Source organism: Pleurodeles waltl, chromosome 4_1 (genome assembly GCF_031143425.1).
Source record: "Pleurodeles waltl isolate 20211129_DDA chromosome 4_1, aPleWal1.hap1.20221129, whole genome shotgun sequence".
Lineage (NCBI taxonomy): Eukaryota > Metazoa > Chordata > Amphibia > Caudata > Salamandridae > Pleurodeles > Pleurodeles waltl.
The window spans coordinates 329,747,161-329,772,339 of NC_090442.1; the positions used below are offsets into that span (position 1 = coordinate 329,747,161).

The 25,179-nt window shown below is 42.5% G+C and overlaps 1 protein-coding gene across 1 annotated transcript in view; it reads left to right on the top strand.

The window, feature by feature from the left end:
- The first annotated feature begins 3,137 nt into the window (after window positions 1-3,137).
- Window positions 3,138-25,179, top strand: part of CD9 (CD9 molecule) — a 239,894-nt gene continuing 217,852 nt past the window's right edge. Inside the window, exon 1 of the mRNA XM_069228443.1 lies at window positions 3,138-3,347. Coding sequence (XP_069084544.1) covers window positions 3,282-3,347 — 66 coding nt within the window. The 5' untranslated portion in view covers window positions 3,138-3,281. The remainder of the gene's footprint in view (window positions 3,348-25,179) is intronic.

Below are 25,179 nucleotides of genomic sequence, written 5' to 3' on the forward strand. Positions count from 1 at the left end.
GGTGGATCTCTTTGCATCCAGACTCAACTCTCAACTTTCTCGTTTCTTCAGTTGGCGTCCGGACCCGTTGGCCTTAGCTACAGACGCCTTTCTACAGGATTGGTCCAACACCCTCAATTATGCTTTCCCTCCTTTTCTTTTATTCTAATCAACAGAGTATTAAATCAAGTCAGGCGTCAAATGACGTCCCTTGTCCTGATAGTCCCCTTTTGGCAATCTCAAGTTTGGTTTCCACCCCTCCTCGAACTCACGGCAGATTTTCCAATCTTACTCCCCTCATTTCCGTCTCTTCTCCTAGACCCTCTTGGACGGCCCCACAATCTGATTCTCAACAAATCGTTAGTCCTATCAGCCTGGCACATTTCCGGCCTACCCAGCGGTCCTTCCCTATTTCGTCAGAAGCTTCAGAGCTCATCAACAATGCATGGGCGCCTGGCACAAGGCGAGCCTACAGATCAGCTTGGTCTCTTTGGTCAAGCTGGTGTGTGGGAAAATGTGCCGATCCCTTTTCAGCAGATTTAAACCTAATTATTAATTTCTTAGCGGCCCAGGCGGGTCTGGGTAAATCATATCGTACAATCAATCTTTACAGATCCGCTATTTCTATGAACCATTCTAATATCGATGGCAATCCTGTCGGGATCCATCCCTTAATTTGTCGCCTTTTAAAAGGAGTCAAACTCTCTAAACCTCCTACTGCCAAATACTCCCATGTTTGGGATGTTTCAGTGGTTCTGAATCTTCTACTTTCTTGGCCAGACAATCCGAGTCTTTCCTTAAAAATGCTGTCTGCCAAACTCACTATGCTCCTATGCCTAATTTCTATCAAAAGAGTTTCCGACGTTAAGTCCCTAGATGTCTCTGCCCGCCAGTTTCTACCATCAGGTGTTTTATTTCACATTGCCAAATGCACCAAAACTAATTTACATTCGGTGTTCTATCCCTTTTTCCCCGATAAACCAAAATTATGTGTGGGTCTTTGTTTAAAAGAATACGAAAAAAGAACTGTTAACCTGAGAACGTCCTCCTCTAACCAACTTTTGATTTCCTTTTGCAAACCTCACAATCCGGTGACTTCCGCAACCCTGGCTCGTTGGGTCAAATTGATTATGTTCCTAGCGGGAATTGACATTTCTGTTTTTGGAGCCCATTCCTCCAGGGGAGCCATGGCCTCTAAAGCGTTCGCTTTGGGATCTAGTTTGGAGGACATTCTCAGGTCGGCAGATTGGTCTAATGATAATGTTTTCAAAACTTTCTATTGTAAACCTGTTAGAACTGCTTCTTCAGTAGTTATTGACATGCTTTAAACTCGCATAATAGAGCCTCCGGTCTTGTCATAAAATGTAGATTTTCCTAGTAATTTATGACGGAAAGTCTTAATTTTATTAAAGACACGGAGGCGAATATTATCCCACCACTGTACTTTTTAATATGTACTTTCTCTTTCCCTCCTAGCGACTCCTGCATTACCTCCAGCTTCCGGATAACGCTGCTGGCGCCATCACCGCATCTTTCAAGAAGAACCCACGAGTTGTGTCATCACAACCCCCTCAAGATCATCTTCCTTTACCATTGTACTCCCGGTTTATTGCTGTGGTTCAAGAAGTTTGTTCCGTTTCCTTGGCTTTCGCGATTGTGGGACTCATTTACCCTTTGTTTTATGATTCTCTTTGACTTGCTCGTTCAAGAAAAGAGGGCTGCTTGCAGTCAAGTGTACACTCTATGGTTATGGCCTCAGCTGATTGGTCCATCATTACTTCTTGTTTTTACTCCCATTGGTTAGTCTGTTACTAACCCTCTTGGGAGTTGTAGTTTCTTGACTGCTGCTATTTGAAATAAAGTAAGAAAAGAACGCATAATATTCGCCTCCGTGTCTTTAATAAAATTAAGACTTTCCGTCATAAATTACTAGGAAAATCTACATTGTGCCGATCTTCCACAAGTTCAGCAACAGGACTTGCTCCAACAACCGGGTTTGCTCGGCATGCACTGGAGGCTCTGCTCAATACTTTGTTGTTATTGTGCAGAGATGTATAAGAAATAATCTCATTACCCCCTCAAAGCGGTGGAATGTATGGAATCATTAGCCCACAAGGTGCTGCACTTACAACTGGCTGTCTCTTGAGTCCGTGGCATAGGAGCAGTCAGGGCACCTGCACTAATTTTAATCGTATACTTCCGGTGTTCAGCAAATTTGTCACCGAAATCTAAATTTGGTGCACCTAAAAAGTAATTGTAATTTTCAGGTACACTGGCATTTTTACTCAGAATTCTTAATTACTGTTCAAGAATGGTGCAAGAGGAAAATACGCAGACAGTATTGAAAAGCGGGGCGTTTCTGCCAATACTTATCAAATTTATATAGACTATAGCAGACGGTTTTATTAATTAAAATATTGTTTCTAAAGAAATCGTGGTGAAAAAAACGGAATAAGGGTACAGTTTCTCCTTTAAAGGTGACTGCTAAAAAGGCTCCCTTGTTTATAGTGTAGACAATGTATCTAAAATAATGAGTTATAGTAACAAACACAATTTGGACAAAAGCCAAAGGGCTCTCCTGCAGTTTTGAAAAGCTTGAAACACTGCAAACTTGATTCACTTTTACACATTATTTCCCTTGTGATTTCGCCGAATTATTAAATGCTATCACGTGGGTTCATCCGCGTTTGTGGTATGACTGAGTAAAACTGATTATGTGAGTAGCCATGCATTTCACCGACAGCCAATATAATAAATAATTTGTGTAAAGCAGCAATTGCATATGCTTTCTAAAGATGCAAAACGCTATCAAAACATATTTCAAAAGGCGTTTATCACATAACTTCGGATCAGAAACCCCTTCCTCAAATTTCACAAACCTGAGAAACCACTGTTCCCGTTTGTGAACTCAGCAAGGTAAACAAAAAAAAGAGAGCCGTACTAGCTCGCGGAGTTCAGTAGGTAGGTGCCGTTTCACGGCATAAACACAGGTGAGGGAGTGAAGAATTCGCGGAGGAGGGAGGGGGTGAGGACACAAGAGAGAATGATTAACCCAGCTGAAACGAGAAAGAAAAGGAGCTGTGGAGCTGGGGAAAACAGACACACCCACATGAATCACGCGGCCCTGGGCAGGGCAGGGCGGCGGCTGCAGTCTGTGAGGCAACTCTATTTGCAAGGTGTGCCGCTCCTCCGACGCCGAGGGGAAGCAGCGCCGGTGGACGAGAAACCTTCATTTCTTCGCAGAGGCACGGCCAGGCTCGATCTCTCTCACCTCCCGCCGCAGGACCAGCCAAGACCGCATCATGCCCGTCAAAGGAGGGACCAAGTGCGTTAAGTACCTGCTCTTCGGCTTCAATTTCGTCTTCTGGGTGAGTGTTTTGTTTTCTTTAATATTTACTGCTTCTGCTCGAGGTTTTTTTTTAAAAAAGGAAGTAAAGGATGGTTTTACTCCATCTCCATAAAGTTGTATTTATAAATGGTTTTATGTTAATAGTTAAAAAATGACGAAAACCAGTTTCCTGGTGTTTCGCTGTGTGTCCCCGCCCCTCGTGTGGCAGCTGTTGAATATTCTCCTGTGTTCGCGCTTAAACGCGTGGGTCTGGGCTGTTTCGAACGCGTTGCTCCTCCACAGCCCAAAGAAGAAAAAATATCCCGTGGTACCAAGGAAGCAGGCAACCTGAGGGAATGTAGTTTTGTGCGACCTGGGGTCTAGATTTGTATTTCCTTTCTAAAATGCCGATTTGGGGCAGGTTTTGTATTTGTTCCAAATACGGCCTTGGTGAACGTAAGTCTGTGAAATACGTTTTACTTTGAAAGGTTGACAGCCTGTCGCCCGTCTTCACCGAGGGCCCCTTTTTCCAGCACAGGGCGTATATAAGGTTAATAAAAGACCATCAGAACAAGAACTTACTGTGAACATGCGCGCGACGCAGTAAACAGAGTGGCATATTACTTACCCATGTATGGAAAACCAGAGCCTACATTTATTTGAACTGAAGCCGTTTTAACTCTGCGAGACTTTGCATTTCAGGTGCCTCACGCTGCCAGTGCTTGTTTAAAAAATATGGTTTGTTAAAAGTAATTTCCTAAATAAATGATGACTGGGTGCTAGAACTCGAGAGTGATTACAATTCGTTCATGTGTAATTATAAAGATGGTAATAGCAAGCTGCAGACTAACCGATTACCCTGGATAGTTGCATGACCTATCATTAATAGATTGTGAGGTGACACAATAATGGTCTTGTTCCCTTGCCTTGTGTTCATGTTTTGCCTAAAATGTAATTGCTTACAACAGTATACCTTATTAAGTATAATTGTGTGTTGTCATCTACGTTGTGCACCTGTTGCCTTGAGAATGGCGTTGCAACGCTTTTCAGTGTTCCGGGGAGGTGGTTTCAATGCAGTTGGTGTGTGGAGAAGATCTGGCCATTGGCGTAAATAATGGTCTAGATGCTAGCTGAACGTGGGGTACTCCAGAAGTGGATCTTCCTCATACACTCCATCGGCATTGCAGTGACTTAGTGTTTATCATCCTTTAGAAAATGACCACAATCCACCATGGGGCAGCCTCAACAGTCCTTGGCTAATATGGGTGAGACCAGAGGATGGTGCCAACGAGAGAACAAGGAAACTCCTTTATGCTCCGGTGAAAGAATGAGGCAACTCCTTCTGGTGCCTCAAATGAAAGGCCATTGATCTTTGTACTGTCTATCACTGAACAGGGTTCAGTTGTGAGAACCACGCGTGGATGGAGCATTGTGAACTGAAAATGAGTCATTGTTGTAATAGATTATGGAACATCCCCTGAGCAGGTTGTTTCTGTTGCGGTAACCATGCGCCCTGCTAGTGTCCTTGCTACTTTATATTCAGAGAATATCCACATTATTACCAGCTTGATAACATGCATTTCTACATCCCTCGAATTAATTTGTAGGGCTCGCCTACAGTCACTATTAGCTGTGTTTTGTTGACACAAGCCTACTGTTAAGATGGGCTTTCTGTCGGCCCCATTGCTCGTGGTTTGCACTTTCTCCAAATGTTCTGTGGTTGGGTTTAGAATTGTAAATTTGCCTCCCAGCATCCCAGATCTCTATGTTGCCTTGATAACGCAACTAAAGGCCAGAAACTCAAATGTCAATCCACAGTATACATCTGCGGCAAAAAACAATTATTGGCAAAAGTAGTTGAACTGTTGACTACTGTAATAGTCTTCTAGTAAACTGTCAGAATTACTCCTATGCACCACTAGTCAAGGTTCTAAACTTTCTTACTAGTAGAACTCTCTACAGTTTAGTCAGCCAAATGTCCAGTTGTAAGCCAATCAAGTGTGACCTTACAACAAGAGGCGGTTTGTTCTAAACTTTATCATTTTCATAGCATCAGAGATTCAATAGTTCTAGGTGAACACCACGGGTTCTAAGGTCACACTCTGTTGCCTTACACCTGGATATTTGCCTTCCTACATTCATCTATTGGTGTGGTCATTCTCTGTTGGACAGTGGAATGTTATACTTCCTTTTACATGATTAGCTGGGGATTCCTATTGCTATGGGTGGACATTATGGTTTGGAAGGTCACCGGTGATTAAGTAACACCTTAGCTTCTGGATACTAACATCTAGTTGTTTGTGCACTACTAGCCACAGTCTGACAATGGAGGGATTAGCTTTTTAATATGGTAACAGATATTTATGGATCAAAAAGGGAATGCCATAGGTGCCATTACGGGGCAAGTTGTCCCCATCCGTTACGAATATGATAATTCTTGATCTGAATTCCAATGGATATTGATAAATGGGCGTGAGTGAAGGATTGCACATCCCTGTATACTCTTGGTGAGACTGACATTTTGTGCTTAGGAATTTGTTTTGTTCTGTTTAATTTCTATTTACACTTATATTGAGAACTGTAAAGTGTCTGGCCCATAATAAAAGTAGACTAACATCAGACAAAACTTATTTGACAGAGCTCAGTGAGGATTTTTGGAAGACCCCCCCCCCCCCCCCCCCCCTTTACAAGAACATTGCCTCAGAGAGATCCTCCCTCCATAACCTTTATGTTTAAAGATGAAATTCTATTCAAATAATCTAATACTTTGGATTTTCTTTGCAATGCAAAGTATGCTCGCTGTTCAAGATAGTGGCCTACTCGTTGCCCAAATCAGTTTGTTACCACTTTGTATGTTAATCATGGAATTAGCCTGTCTCCCTGTTTTGTAAATAGCCTTAGTTTCCATGCACAGTTTTAGAAACACATGCTTGGTAAAATCTTTGTTTCCAAGTTAAGAAATCGAAATCTGATTGTTTTCTGATGACACACACAGTTCTGCTGGATAGTCATCAAAATGAGAAAACGTGGGCAGAAAAGGTTGTTCTATTTGAGAGCTTCTTTCATAAACTTGCTGGTAGCCTTGGTAGGGTACGACCTATGTAAAGTGGAACAGAGTCTATCGGCTAATATCTGGAAGCCCCTGCTAACTGCTCTTACTATTAGGTGTCCTTCTTGTATGAGAATATAGACCAAAGTAGAGCGCTGCTTTTTTTTACACCCCCTGGGCTTGTAAGGCCATGTGTTTGCCAAATGTAGGAGTGGTGGTGGACGTGATCATCTTGTACATGGTACAGGAACAGCAAGATTTTGGAACCCGAGTAACGGCCTTTAGAGTTTTCTTGCCAGTACCATGCCCATTCTTCGAATTGATCTTTTGATTTCTCTGTAGTTTTTCCTAAAGAAATGACTTTGAAGAAGGAATGAGTATTTCAGTTGAGGTGTTTTTTTATTTTTTATTTTTTGCTTATATCCATTGGATTTGTTAGAGGAACAAATAAGACAACAGTGTAATTTTTTATGAATTAAAGAATACAGGCCAACATATTGCTGTTTTGTCTCTGCAGTTATACATTCAGTTTACGGCTGCAATCAACTTGAATAAACCAAGGATGGAAAGTCTCACAGATTCAGGAGTATGGAAATCAATTAGTCGTGCTGGTCAGCATAAAAATTGTACTATGAGTGAAGTAACTGTGAGCTATAGTGATAAAGCGTGATTCAAGCTTCTCTTGTTTGGCTTCAGATTAGAAACCATAAGTGTTCACTAAAGGGATTATCCTAGAGGGGTCTTCCAAAACTTCAAATTTTACCTAAAAAATAAAAATTAAATAACCTTGAACCACAATCCTAATTATTTCTGTTTGTGCATAATCTTTGTTGCAGGTAAAGCGAAGTCAGCATGCAGCAAAGATACAATCAGTAATATTTTTCATTCTTAAACTTCTTCCAATTTGCTTTTGATAGCCGATATTTCCTGCCCTTCCTTTTTAGGTTTCACCTGCCCATTGCTTGTGCTGTGCTTGTTGAATCTATTGTATTTAACATAAAGCTTAAAAAAGGGGCTTACATCCCGCCTCCTTGCTTTTCATTGGTTCCAATGCTTGCCACTTTTCCACTGTTTCTATTGGCTACAGCACTATTTCCTGCATTTACCAATGCTTGTTCCTCGTGTGTTTGCTCCTACCAGTGTCCCGAGGTCCAACTACTGTGCTCATCTGCTTTGGTTTCAAAACTTCTTTTCTTAATTGATTTTCTACTTTACACATAACTTGAACATCAAAGAGGGTATCGGAGCACTTGATGGGCATGGAGAGATTAAGTGACACAGAAATACTGGATGTTGTACCTCACACAAGACTCTAAGCATGATTGAAACAGCACTCACCAGTTCTCCCGGGGCATTGCGCTCCCACCAGTGTCCCTGGGGCCGAAGTAGGCATCAACTCTAGTGCACCTTTTTGTTGCAAGGCCACAATATACATATTCAAATCTACTTCCCCCGGCGTGTGTGTGTGTGTGTTTTTTATTTTTTTTTTATTTTTATTTGTTAACATTGTTTTGCTCTGCAGTTTAACTGTATTTCATTTTAAAATATTTGTGTTACTTTTGGAATAGTTGTAAAATTATTGAATCTATGTTCATAGCTGCCTTCCAAATATAAGATCTGTTAAAAGCTCGCTGTCTGGATACATAGTATAACGCCACATTTCAAATATTTTTCCACAGAGCTGACTTTTCACTGGGCGGGGCCTGGTGGTTTTGGTTACGTATCTGTGGTCTGCCCCGCTATAGCATAAAGTTCTTGGACTCTCTCACCACTGGGTTTCACTGTTCTTCTCCCCTCCCCCCCCACCCCCCTTTGCCCCTCCATTCAAATTCAGAATTTTAACATGCCTTGGTTTGTGGTGTGGCGCAGTTCTGTGCTTTCTGTAGAAGTTGGTGAAAAGGCTGTGAATTCAGTAAGGTGTAGTTAATCCCAAATCTTCTAGGAGTCAGGTTCTGTTTTAGTCTGGAGCACTTTCTGCATGTCACTACAGAATCGAATGCAGTGATAGTGCTGCGGACAGGAAGGGGCAAGAGGTCGAATTTTCATATATACCCCAGCTTCCACTTGCCATAGTTTGACAGAGTTTTGATGTTCAGTTGGGTCATTAAGTTGAATGTTACCATAGAGAGGCTTTCAGACTGGACACGTTTGAGGAACAGGCCACATGACCATTTAATAAATGGATAATATGTTTTTGTAAGAACTCCATGGAATGCTTTTGATTACTGTTTGGTTTGAGGCGGCAGCAGAATGCTGCAATTAGAGCAGTGTGTTGAAAACAATATTTGCCCACCAAACATAATTTGTTAAAATATCCTAATTCTGATGTCCCCGCAACATTCCATTGGATCACTTTGGAGCTGTCAGCATGGGGGTGGGATTATTCTCCGTAGGAATTTGAAATGTATTCTTGATCTTAAATATACTACTAATCACTGATCTCCAAACCTTATGTTGAATGCTCACAGGGCTCCTACAAGTCTCGTGGAAGTACTTTGGTGGATGTTTGCAGGGCATGTATTGGCAAGGATTTAGGATGTATGTTACAAGTCTCTCCACAGACAATATTCACAAATTAATACATTTCTACTTATGTTAAAAATTTCAATAAAAATCTCAATAGATATTTTTTGGTAGGACCCTTCCCCCCCCCCCCCCCCCCCCCCCCCCCAAACACATTCTACTAAGCGTGCCTCTCAGATTGTCTCGAGTTGCAAATGGTGATGCCTCTGTGGACATTAGAGACTGGAGTTTTAGTAAAGAACATAAGGGGTACATGCTGCAACAAATGGAAAAAAAAAGTGCCAGTAGATCAACAGTTATAACAATGGTCTAGGATGCATTGAAATCCTTGATAATAGTGGTAACTTTAAGACTTACTGAAAGGTTTGGGGGCTACGATGCTGCTATTAGAAAGCAAATAGTTTGCCTGGAAACTGACAGTGTTAATGCAATCTGTAAAAGGATGACTAGGGAACACAATATATCTCAGTCATGCTGTTTGGAAGGCATGTTTTTTAAAATCATATGAGAGAGATCTGCTGGTGCATATATTAATCTTCAATGGCTTATTAATATAGCAAGGCTGCAAGTCGAATACTTTCCTAATAAATTAGGAAGGAGGTGGCTTGCTGAAAGCTCACATCACTAAAGATATGATAGTGGACAGGTGGTTTCTTATCCAATGGAAATAATAGAAAAATTGCAACAGCTCTATCATTTAACTTGTTTACTGATACTTCTTGTGCAATCACAGAAATTGAGTCTTATTTTGAGGCTGCCCTCTGGGAAGTCTGCTAAGTTATTAATGCTTTTTTAAAGAGAAGGAGGGTGGGAGCACACTGCCTCACATCCCACCATTCAGTTTGCCCCAGTGCCTTATGGTAAATGCAGTACAAGTTCATGCTTACTTCAGTGGGTGTCTTTAGTTTTTCATGCTTATAGGTGCAGTCAGTGCTGCATATCTCTAGGCATGTGTTTCTGGATTTAGTCATTCATTGGTAGAGAGCAAGAAGCTTTTTTTCTGAGGGTGGAGATGGGGGTGATGGAATGACTTGTTGCTCTCTCCTAATGAAGGAATAAATCCATGAACGTGCCTGGAGTTACACAGCACAGGCTGCACCAACAAGGGTGAAAAATTGAATCCTACTGAAGCAAGTGTTATCATGCACTGTATTTTCCATAATGCATTGGGGGGGGAAATTGAATGCTGGGATGTGAGACAGTGTGCTCCCACCCCCCTCTTCTGTCTGAAAAGGTTTCCTGGAGCTACCGAGCTGACAAGCTAGTGTTGATGCACCTGTACCCAGTGAGGGGTACAGAGAGTACTTTGGGCAGCATTTCCAGATGTGGCCGATAAGGGAATCAAAGAGTAGTGGTGGGCATCTGGGATTAACTGTTTGATACACATTATCACTGTGGGGAGCAGTCCTGAGAGGACTCTAGATGTGAGGACTCTGCTGTGCACCAGTCGGGCTATAGATCATGTTTAGCACTTTTTGGCATAAGCCAGGAGGGAACTGCAGTTGACTGAGGTGAGCTTAAATAGGATAATTAGTAAGGTTGGCTTAGTGTTGAAGAAAATCTATGAAATGCTCATCAAGTCTTGTCTCATCAATGTGCACTTTGCATTGTCTCACAGTCATTTTGATTGAGCTTTGTAACATTATAAAAGTGACCACAATTGTTTTCTTTCATTCTATTTCATTAGTAGTGCCTATCCCTTTTTTTAGGTAGAGCGTGCAAGTGCACTGACGTGTTAAAATCTATCTGTGGGCTTTTAACCACGGCCATCTTTATCATTGGTTCATACGCTTCCCTTTCAAAAATCTTTTGTCATGATTGGTAAATGCTTTACATTTGTCCTTCCTTGGAACAGTTTTGTTACCACCTTGACCATTGACCCTTGACCCCGTTACATGCATAATTGCATTTTTACCAATACGTTTGACTGTGAGTAAACGTCATTTCCCATTTGTGTCCCCTTCGCGTTTACGCTCATAGCGGCCATGGCACTTTGAATTGGCTTGCTCATGTCAACCATTTTTTTTCAAATTATGTCTCAATAAAATTCCAGTTAGCAATTTACAACACTAATTTTAGCTTTAACTGAAGCAAACGCAAGACCCAGTGTATTGCAAATTATTGTTTTCTAAAGTTAGTCAGATATTGGCAACTTTACTTAAGGCTACAAGAAAGCCAGGTAGGCCATTCACTTCATGAAACTCTTGGGACAGGTAGGCCTTGTCTGACTTTGAGGTTTGTTTTTATAGGTTACAGTGTGGAAAAGGATGATGACTCATGCCACTGCTATTTCCTCCCTGGCAGCAACACGCCCATGACTTTTCCCATATGGTTATGTATCACTAGGAGAGTCTGCCTCTGACTAATTTCTTCGAAATGTTGATCCGAAATACTACAGAAGAGTGAAATTTAAAAATCTATCTACTTTACTTTTATAATTATGGAAAGCATAGGGTCAGATGTTTAAGATTACACAATTATCAAGATGTACCCCACTATGTGGAAAGTCTTAGCTTTCCAGTATTCAGTGATCCGTTTTGCTTCATTGGGGCCAGCAAAAGGGATAGACACATCTGGCTGCCTTTTTAAGGAACGTGTAGTTTGATTCTTAAGTGAACTACAGGGCAGCTTGATCTTCAAGTACCAGTGTTTTTTAAGTATTTGCAAATTATGGATCTTTTGATCAAAACTGGCCCTGGGAAAATCAACATGGGCAAGAATCCTTTGGTGGAAATGTCATCAAATGGTCCAGAAATTGCCTCTATTTGAAATGTATATCCATTATATCTAACACTGGAGAATCCTCCTACTGCTGATTGGAAGTTGGTCCCAAGGTATGATTGTAGGTGTTTCTAGGGAGGTTTTGTTGTACTCCATTAATCTGGAACATTTCAAGTTAATTAGTAGGTTATATACAACCCCCTCAAAGTTGTTTAAATGGAAATTAAAAGATAATTCTAAATGACCCAGGTTTGTGGTTGAGGATGCAGTGATATTCGTAGTTTTACTAACTGCAATGCTTTACGTGGGTTTGGGTAGCACTGGTAGCAGTTAAGGACCATTATGCAATCTGAGATGGTTATGACAGCCCGGGCATTAATGATGGATAATGAAGATCGTATCCGTGAATTGGTGAGAGGCTTTTAGATGATGGTCATTACAGTTGCCCGTGTATGTATTGGAAAACATTGGATCAATCACTTACCACCAGGGGTTGAGCAGTGGAGCACAATGCTTTAAACACCTGTGAGTTATCATCTGATGTTGAATAGGCAAAGGGTTTGATAGGTAGCAACATTTATGGATCATTTGTGGCCTACCATGCAAAAAGGCTCCATAATCTTTATTGCTGCAAATGTGTATTTTCAATTTATGGAGTGGCTCAAAAGAATTTTTATGACTTAATCTTTGTGTTCTCCTTTGTCTCTAAGAATTGTTATGAATTATGCTCATATTTTTAAGCCATAAGCATTTTTGATATTTAGTGTATTGAACTAATGCTTTCTCAATAAACAATATAATAGATGCACTCACTTTGATTACAGTGTATCATGTTTGTGTCCAAATATGTGGTTTATTGGTTCTGTAGATGGCACAGAAAGTCAGGTAGCTGCAGTACTTACATAGTGGTGTGAGCATGCATAAAGACTTTTGTTTGGTTTCCCTTAAAATTCATTTTTTTCTGCCAGCAACATCTGGCAAATAGTGTCGGTCTCATCTGTGTTTGCAGCCAGTTTATTCTTCTTTCTGTTCCTGGCAGTCACATTTCATCATCAGTATGTCTGATTTAAGAGTACACACATCTACTGGTTTTGGATCTGTATTTGAGGCTGTATAAGGTACAAGTTGAATATACTTGTTAGGCTTGTCCAAGAGTGGGCTGACACTGTCCAGGTTTGCATTAGTGACTGCAGCACAGCTATGAGCAAGATGCTTGACCAATGGTGTAATTTTCGATGGATTTGGGCACCCTTGTTCTATAAGGTTCCAGTTTTGTTTCCACATTCAAATCCAAATGTTTTGGGCCTAAATACACAAAAGATAAAAGGTGGAGCAACAGTCATCCAGTTTCATCTTTATAATTTTGGTCAAAATTTGAGCCAGCCCATAGACTGTCATTGGTGTTTCCACTGTTGGACATTGTGAAGGATGACATTCTTCAGTATGACCGGGTCCACCTTAGCAAGGGGTGGGCATTCGTGGCAAAGAAGTGTGTGTCCAGACACTGGCACAGCCCCTGCAATCCGCCCTCCAGGAAACGTTCACAGTGCCGTGCGCTAGAGGACGTGTGGCAAGTGACTCAAAATGACAACCACTTCACATATTGGAAGTGTGGAGAAGTCCTTCAGGGATGTGAACTTTTAGAATATATCAACTTGGCCACAGGATAGACTGCTTAGAAATCTGCTAGTCAATTATAAATAGTCACTTGTTCTGTTTGGACAATGCAATGAAGTGTCAATCTATAGCCACATTCTCAGTATATCTGAGGCCTGCTAATACCCTCTCATATAATGTCAGGGTTTAGACTCATACAAAGCTCTCATCCTACTAGACTCTGAGCGTACCAAGATTCTAATTATATCAAATCTTGGAATCACAGGCTCTCCTTATGAAGAGGCTCTTTTAGGCCATCTGTTTGCACTCTGTGGGGCTGTGAGTATACTAGCACTTTAGCCATGCTGGAGTGCGAAGTTCCGAATTAGATATTGTTTTAACTGTACCATCTTTCATAATTAAGTTTCTGAGAAAGCGTCTTGTGAATTGTTCTGGCAAACTGACTTTCAAGTATTCACTCAATTTCAAAACATGATTCAGTAAATTAACCCAAATTATATTTGCTATCAAGAATCTTTGTTACCAACTGAGAATCAGTGAGACCCCTCACTGTCTGACCTTCTCTACTTTACCACATTGTGTAATGTGAGCATTGCTAGAATACAGACCTTGACCTAATAGCAAAGGTATTACTAGAGCTTCAATATAAGAATGCTGTTATAATTTGCCAAGGCTCTTAATCCACTCACTGTTTTGGAGCATGCTTCTGAGTAGATAAACTGTTCCTTTTGAAAGGTCAGATGACCAGCTGTTGGAGGAGCTGTCACAAATTTACGACCACCCTAATTTCTTATCTCCCTTTCATTGAGACTAAACCTAAAGTGCTAAAAAAAATATTGGTTGTTGTCAACTGTGGGTGCTATTGCTCCCTTTGCTGCAATATTCCACACCTCTCCATCTAATGGGGAGGGAAACACACACCTGATCTGGGGAACTAACCAATTCAAATGGAAACAGTGCCACGGTTTCTCAACTACACTACTACTAAAAACTTAAAAGGGAAAATAACTGCACATACGTTCTTACCTGTGTAAGAATCCACCTGGAATTCCCATCCCCCTTCTCCAAGTACTGCCACAATTAAACAAGATGTCTCTGACTTTGCCATTGCTGACATTGACACTCTCCTAGGAACCTTTTGTCAGTAGGACCCTCTGTCCAGCTGAGGGACTCCAGTCTTGACCGCCTTGCCGAATGCCTTTTCAAAAGTTAATTGCACCCTCTCCATAGCATTTTTGAGGTGTGCTAAAAAAACTGATATGTCCAAGTTGGATTCCATTTTAGATGAGTCCACAGACCTAATACGTCAACATTTTGGTTCTCCTCCCTGCAGACATATCCTCCCTCTTCTTGAGTACAAAAACAATGAAATTGAGCTACAACCAATATTCAGCACTATCAAAATAATGTATAAAGCAAAAAACAATAAAAATAAATTCAAACATGATATTTATTAAATGTGTATGTACATAAGGACAAGCCAATACATCATGACTTCATAAATATACAGATACTACACATGAAAATCAACACGTATATAAACCTGAATAATACATAAATATTCAAAAACAATTCTAATACAAATAATGGGCAATTACATTAACGCACAATTACTCACAAAGACAATGTGCCACACAAGACATGACAAAATTGTGATACCACAACAATAAACATACATATATAAAACTTTTAATTTTACAAGTACATCTAAATACAATTCAATATAAATATTCCTTCTTTCGGCTACAACCGTAACATAACTCAATATAATGTAATCCTATTATGTCAATAGCAATTATCACTCAATCTTGTCTCGTGATGACCTGGAATAAATCTTCCATATTGTAAAATAATTCTGACAGAATGAAGCAATGGATCCTTGACACAGACAATAGTAGGAACCAAGCCTACGTGCGTTTCGGCGGTAATCCTATAAATAGGGAGGCCGCCTTCATCAGGGCAGTTCCATTGATGCAATATTTGAAAATACAAAATATCACAGGTTTAGTCAATTCTGTTAACCTTCTAAAAGGTGGATGACCTGATAAGAAAATAAAAAAAAAGAATAGATATGTACTCTTGAGATACAGTGAACAACCAGTGTCACCACCGTCACCAAGTGCTAATGTGAAGGAGAAAATGAATAAAAATGTGTGCTCCAAATAACAGTACATACCAAGACCAAGTGAACAGAGAATTGCAACACTCACTTCACAAAGACTATATACCTGCAGCCGAGGCAAGGATGGAAATTAATCCCAAAAAAGAAATGGGAAAATAAAACTTTCTTATTCAAATGCTGCCTCACAGGAGCTCCTTGTACAGAAGAATAAAGCCAAATGCCTAAAATAACCGATCCAAATTTCTAAAAAGAATACATTAAACACTCATTCACAGTCAAACCAAAAACACATAATCCTCCCTCTTCTAACTGACATGCTTTGGTGCGCTCCAAGAACGCTTGAATGGTGAGGCACCTTTTGATGAAACTTCTGTAATGTACTGCATATGGGAATAATGCCTTTGACATGAGTCTATATATACCGGGTCATATAAAGAGGTCCGCATGACACACTTGACAGTATGGATGAGAGGGGCATCACACTTCTTCAAAGTCTGTGCCCTGCTCCTTAGGCAGATGCTCTTCTGCCATGCCTTATGCTGCAGTGCAAACTCCATATTACAAGGGTATTCACACCAGACACTAAGTGCCTGATTATGACATTGGTGGGGGGATTACTCTGTCCCAAATGTGACGATATCCTGCCCGCCGTATTACAAGTTCCATTGTATCCTATGCAACTTGTAATACCGTGGACGAGATATCAATCACATTTGGGACAGAGTAATCCCCTCCACCAAGGTCCTAATCTGGCCCTATTACTTGAAAATAAAGCCTCCTATTGCTACTTTCTGGTTCATCAGAAAATTATCTGATTAGGCTGCTCCAGTATGCATGTGTAACTTAGGGTTCTTAATTGTTGTTCCAACCCATTAGCCTGAACAAAGAGTCCTCCATTGCTACTTGTCATCTCCTATGCTGGCCCTTTCTAATCCATGTTAGCGCAACGGCACTGACACATGAGTCCTCTATCTATCTATTTATTTATTTATTTATTTCACTGCGAATGATGCACAGCATGGTCCTGCCTGTGTGAGCAGTTAAACCATCAAGAAGGCATGCTAGGGTAAATGGAGCTTCTCACCACTGCTTTTCCCACATTTTACAGATGGCACTCTGCTCTCTCACCAACCATTGCCAGCACCACAAACGCATGCTATCGCTCCACGCACCCAATGGTGATCCAAGATAAGGAGGTGAAGTTGAATGCCCCTGAACACAAAAAAGAAGACCTTACTTTTATGTAGGTCCTGCTCCAGTTCTGACTCAATCAGGACTTTTCAGCTTCATGCTCTACGTCTTCCAGTAACTCCAAATGCACAGATAAAGCAAAGTGGGACACTATACCATCTCTTTACTCTGATTCCAAAGAGCATGCATGAGTGTCAGTTACATTCCTTCATAGTTTTCAACCACAGAACCCATTCCTTAGGTTATCTCGAAGTGCCTCTAATTTCCAGGGGTGTTGTCTACTCCACCGCAGATCAAATCCTTCAAAGAGGCTATATGGCCTCAGTGTGCTTTCAGCTCCCTTTAGTGTGCCTTTGGGCCCCACAGAACCATAAGAGCCTTCAGATTGGTTACTTCTGGGGGGAGGGCGGATCACTTTCTGACGCCATCTGTTGCCTTGAGACCTATTATTGTTCCTGGTCCAACGTGCAAACAGGCTTGTACGCCAGCCTTACAATCCATGCCGACTTTGCACTCTGACACCAGCAGAGGTTCCATTATCTTTTTGTTTCTGACTCTGATCCTGGTTGACAGCTTTTTGATGATGGTATTGATGGTGCTAGGGATGGCTTGCTTCCTCCCCACATACCAACTATGCCTTTATTTACAGAATGTCATTGGGCTTGATAACTCTCCTGAGACGGTGCTTGACTCTCCACATTGGCCGCCAACTGACAGGAGTAGCTTATTTGCAGTTGTTGCTTGAAGGGCACTCGAAATACATCTACCCTCCATTGACACCAAAATTAATGTTATGGTTGAAATTTTTTCTGCCTGTGTCGGCAACATCTGAGCTCATACCCTTACTTCCTTTTAGTGATGCCCTCCCAGATACTAAAATGGCTAGGGTGAAACCATGTCCTTGCCTGCCTGTGAATAGGTAGGTGCCCAGATGTTCTAGACCAGTGCTTGATGATCTGGATTTTCTCAACAAGCACCTCACTACAGAGAGCTTTACTGTGCAGGGATCGACCAGTAAAGTGAATCCAGACTCATTTGCCACCACTTCTCCAGGGAAGAAATACAAAAATACAAGAAGATTCATGTTTTTGGCAAGCACATGTTTTCTTTTCTCAGTCTGACACTACGTTCCATCAGTGCACTTTGTCTGCTGAGCTGCTCCACACATGCCATTCAGGGTGTGGCCAGTGAAATGTTTCTGGTGGTCCTGGAAGATCTTTTAGTCTCTTTGGCTCAGACGAAAATTATGGGCAGTATGTGGACAAATGTTATCTGATCAGGTGTGGATGCCACTGTGTGTCAGGACAGGGCGGTTGGCACCAGTGTTGCCTTTCATGGTCCCACATGGATGAGATGCAGTGGATTCTCCAGCAGTGTACAGGTCTCCCCAATTAATTCCATGTTGGAACTCTTAAGTACAGCATAACAACACAACTTTCCTTGGGGCAGTCCATCACTGCCAAACAGTCTCTGAATCCATTCCGAAGATGTAGAGGCTGTTTCACAGACCTGGCATATAAACAGGCAGCCTTCCCAGCCAGTGATACAGCAGACACCCAAGTAGTTTCGAGGTTGTGGGCATGAGTCTGGTAGGCCATGTGCAGGCCAGCGGAGGTGTCTGTCTTCCAGTTCATCCTCCTCTGATACAGTGAGCAATAAACTGCTTATTTTGCCCTCAGTGGCGCGTGCCCAACCAGTTTGAGGCAGGGTTCAACATTTCCACCCAGGTAGTGACAGATGGGTCTTACCTGTTGTTTAAAACGGCTGTGCCCTGCCGTTTCTCTCCTCCTGCCCACTATTCGACCCTCACATGAACATATTTTGGAGGAGCATCTGCTTATCCTGTTACAGGAGGCGGGTCTTGCTCCCAAGGGTGCCCTTCAGATGGTACATATCTAGGAAAGAGGCAGGATTTGTTACTCCTGCTATTTCCTTGTCCTGAAAAAGGATGGCAGGCTCAAGCCTGTCTTTGACTTTTGAACCCTGAAAGCCATACTGAAGAAGTATACCTTCAAAATGCTTACACTGGTCCAGATTATTTCTGCTTTGGCCCCACATGACTGGATGGTGAATTCATAAGACATGTGTTTTCATATGCTTGTCCTGAAGTCCCACATGCATTTTCTGCAGTTCTGAGTGGGCCAGAAGAATTTTTCGTTTGCTGGGCTCCTCTTCTCACCAGGGCATCTCTGGTGTTCAGCAAAGCAATGTTAGTGGCCGCTGCCAATCTTTGAAGGTTGGGAGTCCATGTATTTCCGAACCTCTGACTGTCAGCTGGAGGCAGGCTCACCGCAGTCAGTTGTGGACTACCTCGTTAGGGCGATGGAGCCCTTGTCATCAGTGGGTCTTTCTGAAGAAGTCACACTTGATTCTTTTGCAGAGTCTTGCATTCACTGGTGCAATCCTGGATAAGAACTTCAGAGCTGTTCTTCCACAGCAGTGAGCCCAAGGCATTTTGACTATGATCTCGACAATGACTGTTTTGTCTTTAAACAGTGGGGATTATAGCCCAGGCATTTTACCTAATGCATCCTCCTAGTCAACTATGTCAGGTGGCACATTCATACTCTGCAATGGAACTTTAGCATCAAGCCAGCTTTTCTGTCCCCATCTAGGCCTCCGAGTAGGTAGCCAAAGATCAGCAGTGAACACAATTGCTCTAGTGACAGTCTCTCTCCGTTCCCCACCCAGAGCTGACTGTGGTTGCTGATGTGCCCCTCCTGGACTGGGGAGTTCATCTGGAGGAGATTGAGATCAGAGGGCTCAAGTGGAGGGCAGTCTGTTGGACCTATAGGCCATTCTTCTAGGTGTGCATCATAAAGGTTCTCATGGACAAAACCACTGTTGGGTTTTACCACAGCAACCAGGGCTGAGTTGGGTCCTTGGTCCTGTGCCCGGAAGGTGTGTTTTACTCTGGTGGTTGCTGCACAATGACATTTTGCTCATCACAGATCACCTAGTTTCTGTATCCCCATGTGCCGCAGGATGTCTTCTGACAGTGGGGAGAACCTGGCTAGATCTTTTTCCCAACATCAAATGCAAAGGATAAGTAATTTTGTGCATTAGAATTTCTGCAACAGCACTAGTAAGGAGATGCCTTCTGGCTGGAATAAAAAACAGGAATCGTGTATGCTTTTCCCGTCTCTACTGCTCCTGTCCCAGGTTCTGAAGAATGGCAAATATGACCAGATCCAAGTCATTCTAGTGACCCTCCGATTAAGCCAGGAGAGTTCCTCAACATGAGCTTCTGTATTTTGATCAGAGTGCCACTTTGTGAGGGTCTTCAGTCTCAGCAACAGGTCGGAGTCCTCCACCCGAATCTATGCAACCTATATGATTTGCTTCTTGATGCGTCATCCTTGCCGCTGGGCCCCCTTCCACAGAATCCATTTATGCCAGGTGCTGCAAAAACTTTGTAAGCTAGAGGTTCTAAGGTGAATCATCTGTGGTTAGAGTATCCACCAGAAAGAGCGTTACTGTTAAGTACCTTTTTAGCATTATCCTTGGGAATTCCTATCTACAATCACATAAACTCATGGATATACTTAGGCTACAAAAATAGTGCATGTGTTGAATGTTCCAATATTGCCCTCGCACGGGCTAGCAAATGTAAACTAGAAAATGCATCCATGTCACATCTTCCATTTTCCTAACTGTAAGGTGGCTGTTTAGGGCCAAAGAATATTTAATTTTGTGATAAAGAAAAATGGTCAGTTGCAACACAGAGGCGATTCCAAGTCATAAAATCCATTTATTTTCCAAAATATAAATGTGAAGATTGGGAAGGAATTTTTGTTTTCCACAGGGTCCATTTTAGAGACTGAGTGCAACCTACAATGCAAGCACAAATTGAGCATCACACAACCTGGCCACATGTAACATCTGTGCCAGTCTTGCTCTGGCTATAGATATGTCAATAAAAGGCTGTGATAGACACTGCCACATTGAACTTCATACCATGCCAGGTCATGAAAGAACATTACAAGAGCCAGATAAACCAGTCACAATCCCCATCCCGGTATAAGTATTTTAATTTCATAGGGTTAAAAAGAAGACGGTAGAGCGGGATCCCCTTTGCTGGAGGTCATCTTTACTTATAATGTTTGATAGTAACTAAGTCATACGTATGTGGAAGTGAGCATGTGCAACACTTATCTCAATGTGAATGCTCAGTTGACCCCTTGCCAAATTGTATGTTCTTTCACAAGATACGTGTCGGAACACTGAGTCATACAATGGAAACCCAGCAGATCTGGTCACCTTAGTTCTATGTCTCTGTGTGGGAGCATCTGAGCGGACTGGCTGAAACAGTGAATTAACAAACTCCCACTAGGAATCTTGCATATTTCTGTTATGCAGGCTCTATGCCCACCTCTGTTGGGCCTTAGCCAGCTTCAGGATCCACATTCTTCCAAGTCCTCTCTTCTGCTGCATTCTTTCCTCTTCTTGCTTCCTGCTTTTTTGTTGCTCCTGTTCTATTTTGTGCCAGTTTCCCACCATTTTTTATTCTCCCTTTCAGTCTTTCCCCGGTTCCTTCATTTTCACCTTATTCCTTCATTCTTTTTTCTTTTTTTTTTCCTACCCTCTTTGTGCCCTTTTAGTCTGCTTTTGCTGCTGCCCTTTTTTCCTCCTTTCCCACTTCTTTCTCCCGCCATCTCCCCTACTCCTTCCTGAATTTGTGCCACCCATGTCCACCACCTCATACTGCCCTTCCTGCTTCCCAGGACCTATGTAATGACAGCTGTGCAGCAAGCCAGTCTGTGCCCGTTCGTGCCTAGCACTAGGAACCCTGGTTCAGCCACCGCCCACAGCTACACTTCTACTGCCCTCAACTCTGGATGCCACCACAAACACCACCACTGTTCCACGCTCCATGGTAGGATCTTTTACCTGCACCCTCTGCCACTTCACCTGCCACAAAATGCACTCTCAGCAACACCAAGCCCACTCGACTTGCAACACCAGCCACCCATCACCAGTTCACATGTACCCTCCTCAACATTTGCTCACTCAGCAAACATGCTACCGAAGTCTTGAACCTTATCGACACTCTTGTGCCTGACAGTCTTCCTAACTGAGACCTGGCTCAACCCTGCATCAGCCCTGGCATCGACACCGCCATAGCAGAGAGATACAGATTTGCCCACTGAAACCACATGAACAAGCTAGGTGGAGGAATCGCCATCATCCACAGAGACTCCATCAAATGCACCACTGCCATGGACCACACCATCCCCGCAATGAAATGCCTCAACTTCACTATCCAAACGGGTGAGATACCATACCGTCCATTGGGATCTCGAACCACCTTCTGCAACCTCATCATTTATTTACTCACCCTCGCCATCTCTCGAAGACTACATGTTCCTGGATGACCTCAACTTCCACCTCCTTGACATAACCGACACTAACTTCTTCAAACTCCTTGATAGCCTGAACTTCATCTGCCTCATCCTACACGTACACAACCCCACGCACATTGCAGGGCATACCTCCAGCAACTACATCCAATACAGCTACATCACCAAACTCGCATGGCCTGACCACTCAATCATCCACTTCACTATCACAACCCCATGGCCTCCCACCCGATGCAACCCAACGTCACCGGTCACAGCTAGAACAAGGTTTCAGAGACCTAATGGACCAACACTCTCGCCATCAACCCGCCAAAACACCACAACAACGTGAAGCACAACATCAGAAGCACAACATCAGAAGCTTCAACTCCTGGATCACTGACAAGAACAGGAAAGACGGAAGATCCACCAAACAAGCCAGTTGGCAGACCAAGGCCCTCAGGACAGCCAAGCGCCACTGCAAGCTCCTCAAAAGAAGGTGACAAACAAACAAGGACCCAGCTGACTAAACTGCCTACATATTAGCATTCAACGTAATACCACCACCACCACCTACTACTCCAGACCAAAAAAAAAAAAAAAAACCCTGGCATTGCGCCTCAAAGCTAACCCCGGTGTCAGTAAGGAGGTCTTGTGCATAACTGAGGAATTCACCAACCCCAAAATGGTGACAAGTAACATTTTTCTCTCTCGGATCTATGCAACAGCCTTGAAGATTTTTCATGACAATCTACAAAAACTTCAGTCCTCCAACTCAAACATGAAGACTTTTTCAATGGCTATACTGCCACACACACACACACGACCATCCCAAGGCTAACGACCAATAAGGACACCATTATGAATACTATCTACTCAGGGGCCACATCTAACCCATGGCCCCATCACATCTTTAACTTGGGAGCATCCAGGATCGACCTCAAACTTTCCACCCTACACCACACCTCACAGGATTATGCCAACTTCCCAGAAGATTAGAAACGTGCAGAAATCAACCCCTTGTTGGAGAAACCTTCAGCGGATCTCAACAAACGCGGCTACTCCAGACTAATCTCCTTGCTCCCTTTCCTGGTCAAAGTAATTGAAAAAGCCATCACCCAACTACTCACCATCCACCTAGAACACAATCACCTCCTGGATGACTCCCAATCTGGATTCTGCAGCACAGAGACATTTCTGATCAAAGTGACAACATCCAGGACGTCCTCGACAAAGGAGCCCTTATCCTCCTAGATCTATTAACAGCCTTCCACATCGTCTCCCACCACAAGCTCATCTCCAGACTTCATGACACTGGCATCCACATGGCCGCCCTCAGGTGTATTGCCTCATTCCTCTCCAATGGAACACAACAAGTCCATCTTCCACCCTTCATCTCCATCCCAAAACAATCATCTGCAGAGTCCCTGAAGTCTCATCACTCATCCCCACCCTCTTCAACATCTACATGTCACCCCCCCCCCCCCCTTCAACACAGTCAGATTCCACAGACTCAACATTATATACTATGCCAAACACACACAACTAATTTCCCCCCCCCCTCTCTGAAAACTCCCACTGCCAGGACCAACTTCCACCACTGCCAGGACCAGCATCAGCAATTGGATGAAAAATAACTGCCTCAAGTTCAAGACTGAAGTGTTGATCGTTGTCACTGCCAACCCCCCCGGGATGCCTCCTGATGGCCCACAGAACTGATATTACTCCAGCCCCATCTTAAGAAGCCAGGAATCTCTATCATCCTGACCAGCAAACTCCCCATGAGGTCCCATGTTAACAGTTTCATCCTCCTGCTTCTTCATCCTGCGTGTTTTATGTAAACTTTTCAAATGGCTTCCCCAAAAGGCTCGATGCACCATCACTCAAGCCCTTGGCTTTTCCCTAGATTTCATTCAAGATAAAGTAAAAACATTGTTATTTTTGCCAAATTCAAGATGTAATTTGGTCTTTTGCTCTCTCGTTTTCTTATGCTCTTTGATTATTTAATCACATTTTAGTAACTTCTCTTCTGACACGTGTAAAGAGCTCAAAATCCCTCTAATCTAGGCTGTGTCATTATTTTCTTTTAAATGAGAAGCTGTTACTTCTAGTTCGCACTTTTGGAATTTGCTGCCAAAAAGTAGGTATTATTCATGCATGAGAAGACTGTAGCTTTAGCCCCGGCGGCGTAACTTTTTTGGGGATATCTGGAAAGATTTTATGTTAAAGCTGTAATTGAAGGAAGCACACACAAACAACTGAATGAATCTGTGGAATAAATCGGAGATATTTATCCCGTACAAACCCCAGGCTTTTATCATTTTCTGAGGCCACGAGTGGAGATCCAAGCACTTCAAGCCGTATTGTGAGACTCCAAGGATGATTTTTTCCCATTGTCTTAGAACCATTTAATGATAGAAAGTTAATAGTTCTCCTTTTGCACACTCCCTCTAGAAAACTATTGGTCTTTCTCAATTTCCATCACAGGCTTGTCAAATTGCAAGGTCTCTTTATGCCTGTATGAAATGATTCTGAAGAAACAAAAACATTGTGAATGTACTCTTTTGTCTTTTGAAGCACGTTGAATTGATAGAGGTTCTTTCATACCTGTCATTTTCTGCAAGATTTTGTGTTGTTTGGCATAGTTGCAAAATGATCTGAGAGAGATTGTGTGTGTGTGTGTATGTGTGTGTATATATATATATATATATAATAATAATAATATTTGGCATGTGTAGCTGCAGATACACATGCTATGCATAGTCCCGCCATCTAGTGTTGTGCTCGGCGTGTTACAAGTTATTTTTCTTTGAAGAAGTCTTTTTTTTGTCACTGGATCGAAATGACTCTTCCTTTGGGTGATAGTGCACATAGACATTGACTCCTTTGTTTTCTTTCCTCTGTCGGGTTCGGACATGTTTCCTCTCGCTCTGAGACTTTGGATTCGGAAACTTTATCATAACTCTATTTTACCGTTGGTTTTCTGTCGATCGTGTTTTCATCTGTATTCTAGCCGATAGTACCGTCAGAAACCAGAAAACGCCCTTTTGGGCGTGCGCGCCCAACTCTGGCCTGTTCAGGCCTACCGCACCGTACCCTGATGGATCAGACTCCATTCCGATTCTGTCCTTGATGCCACGCAAAATTTCGGTATACAGAGCAACACGTGGTATGTAATCTGTCTCTCTCCTGAGCATCGAGAAGAAGACTGAAGCTTGTCGGTTGTGCCGGTCGAAAAAGACACTGCATAACCGGAGAGCGAGGAAACTCTAAATGGCATTGAAACATACAGGGTACGCCGTAGAAGAAG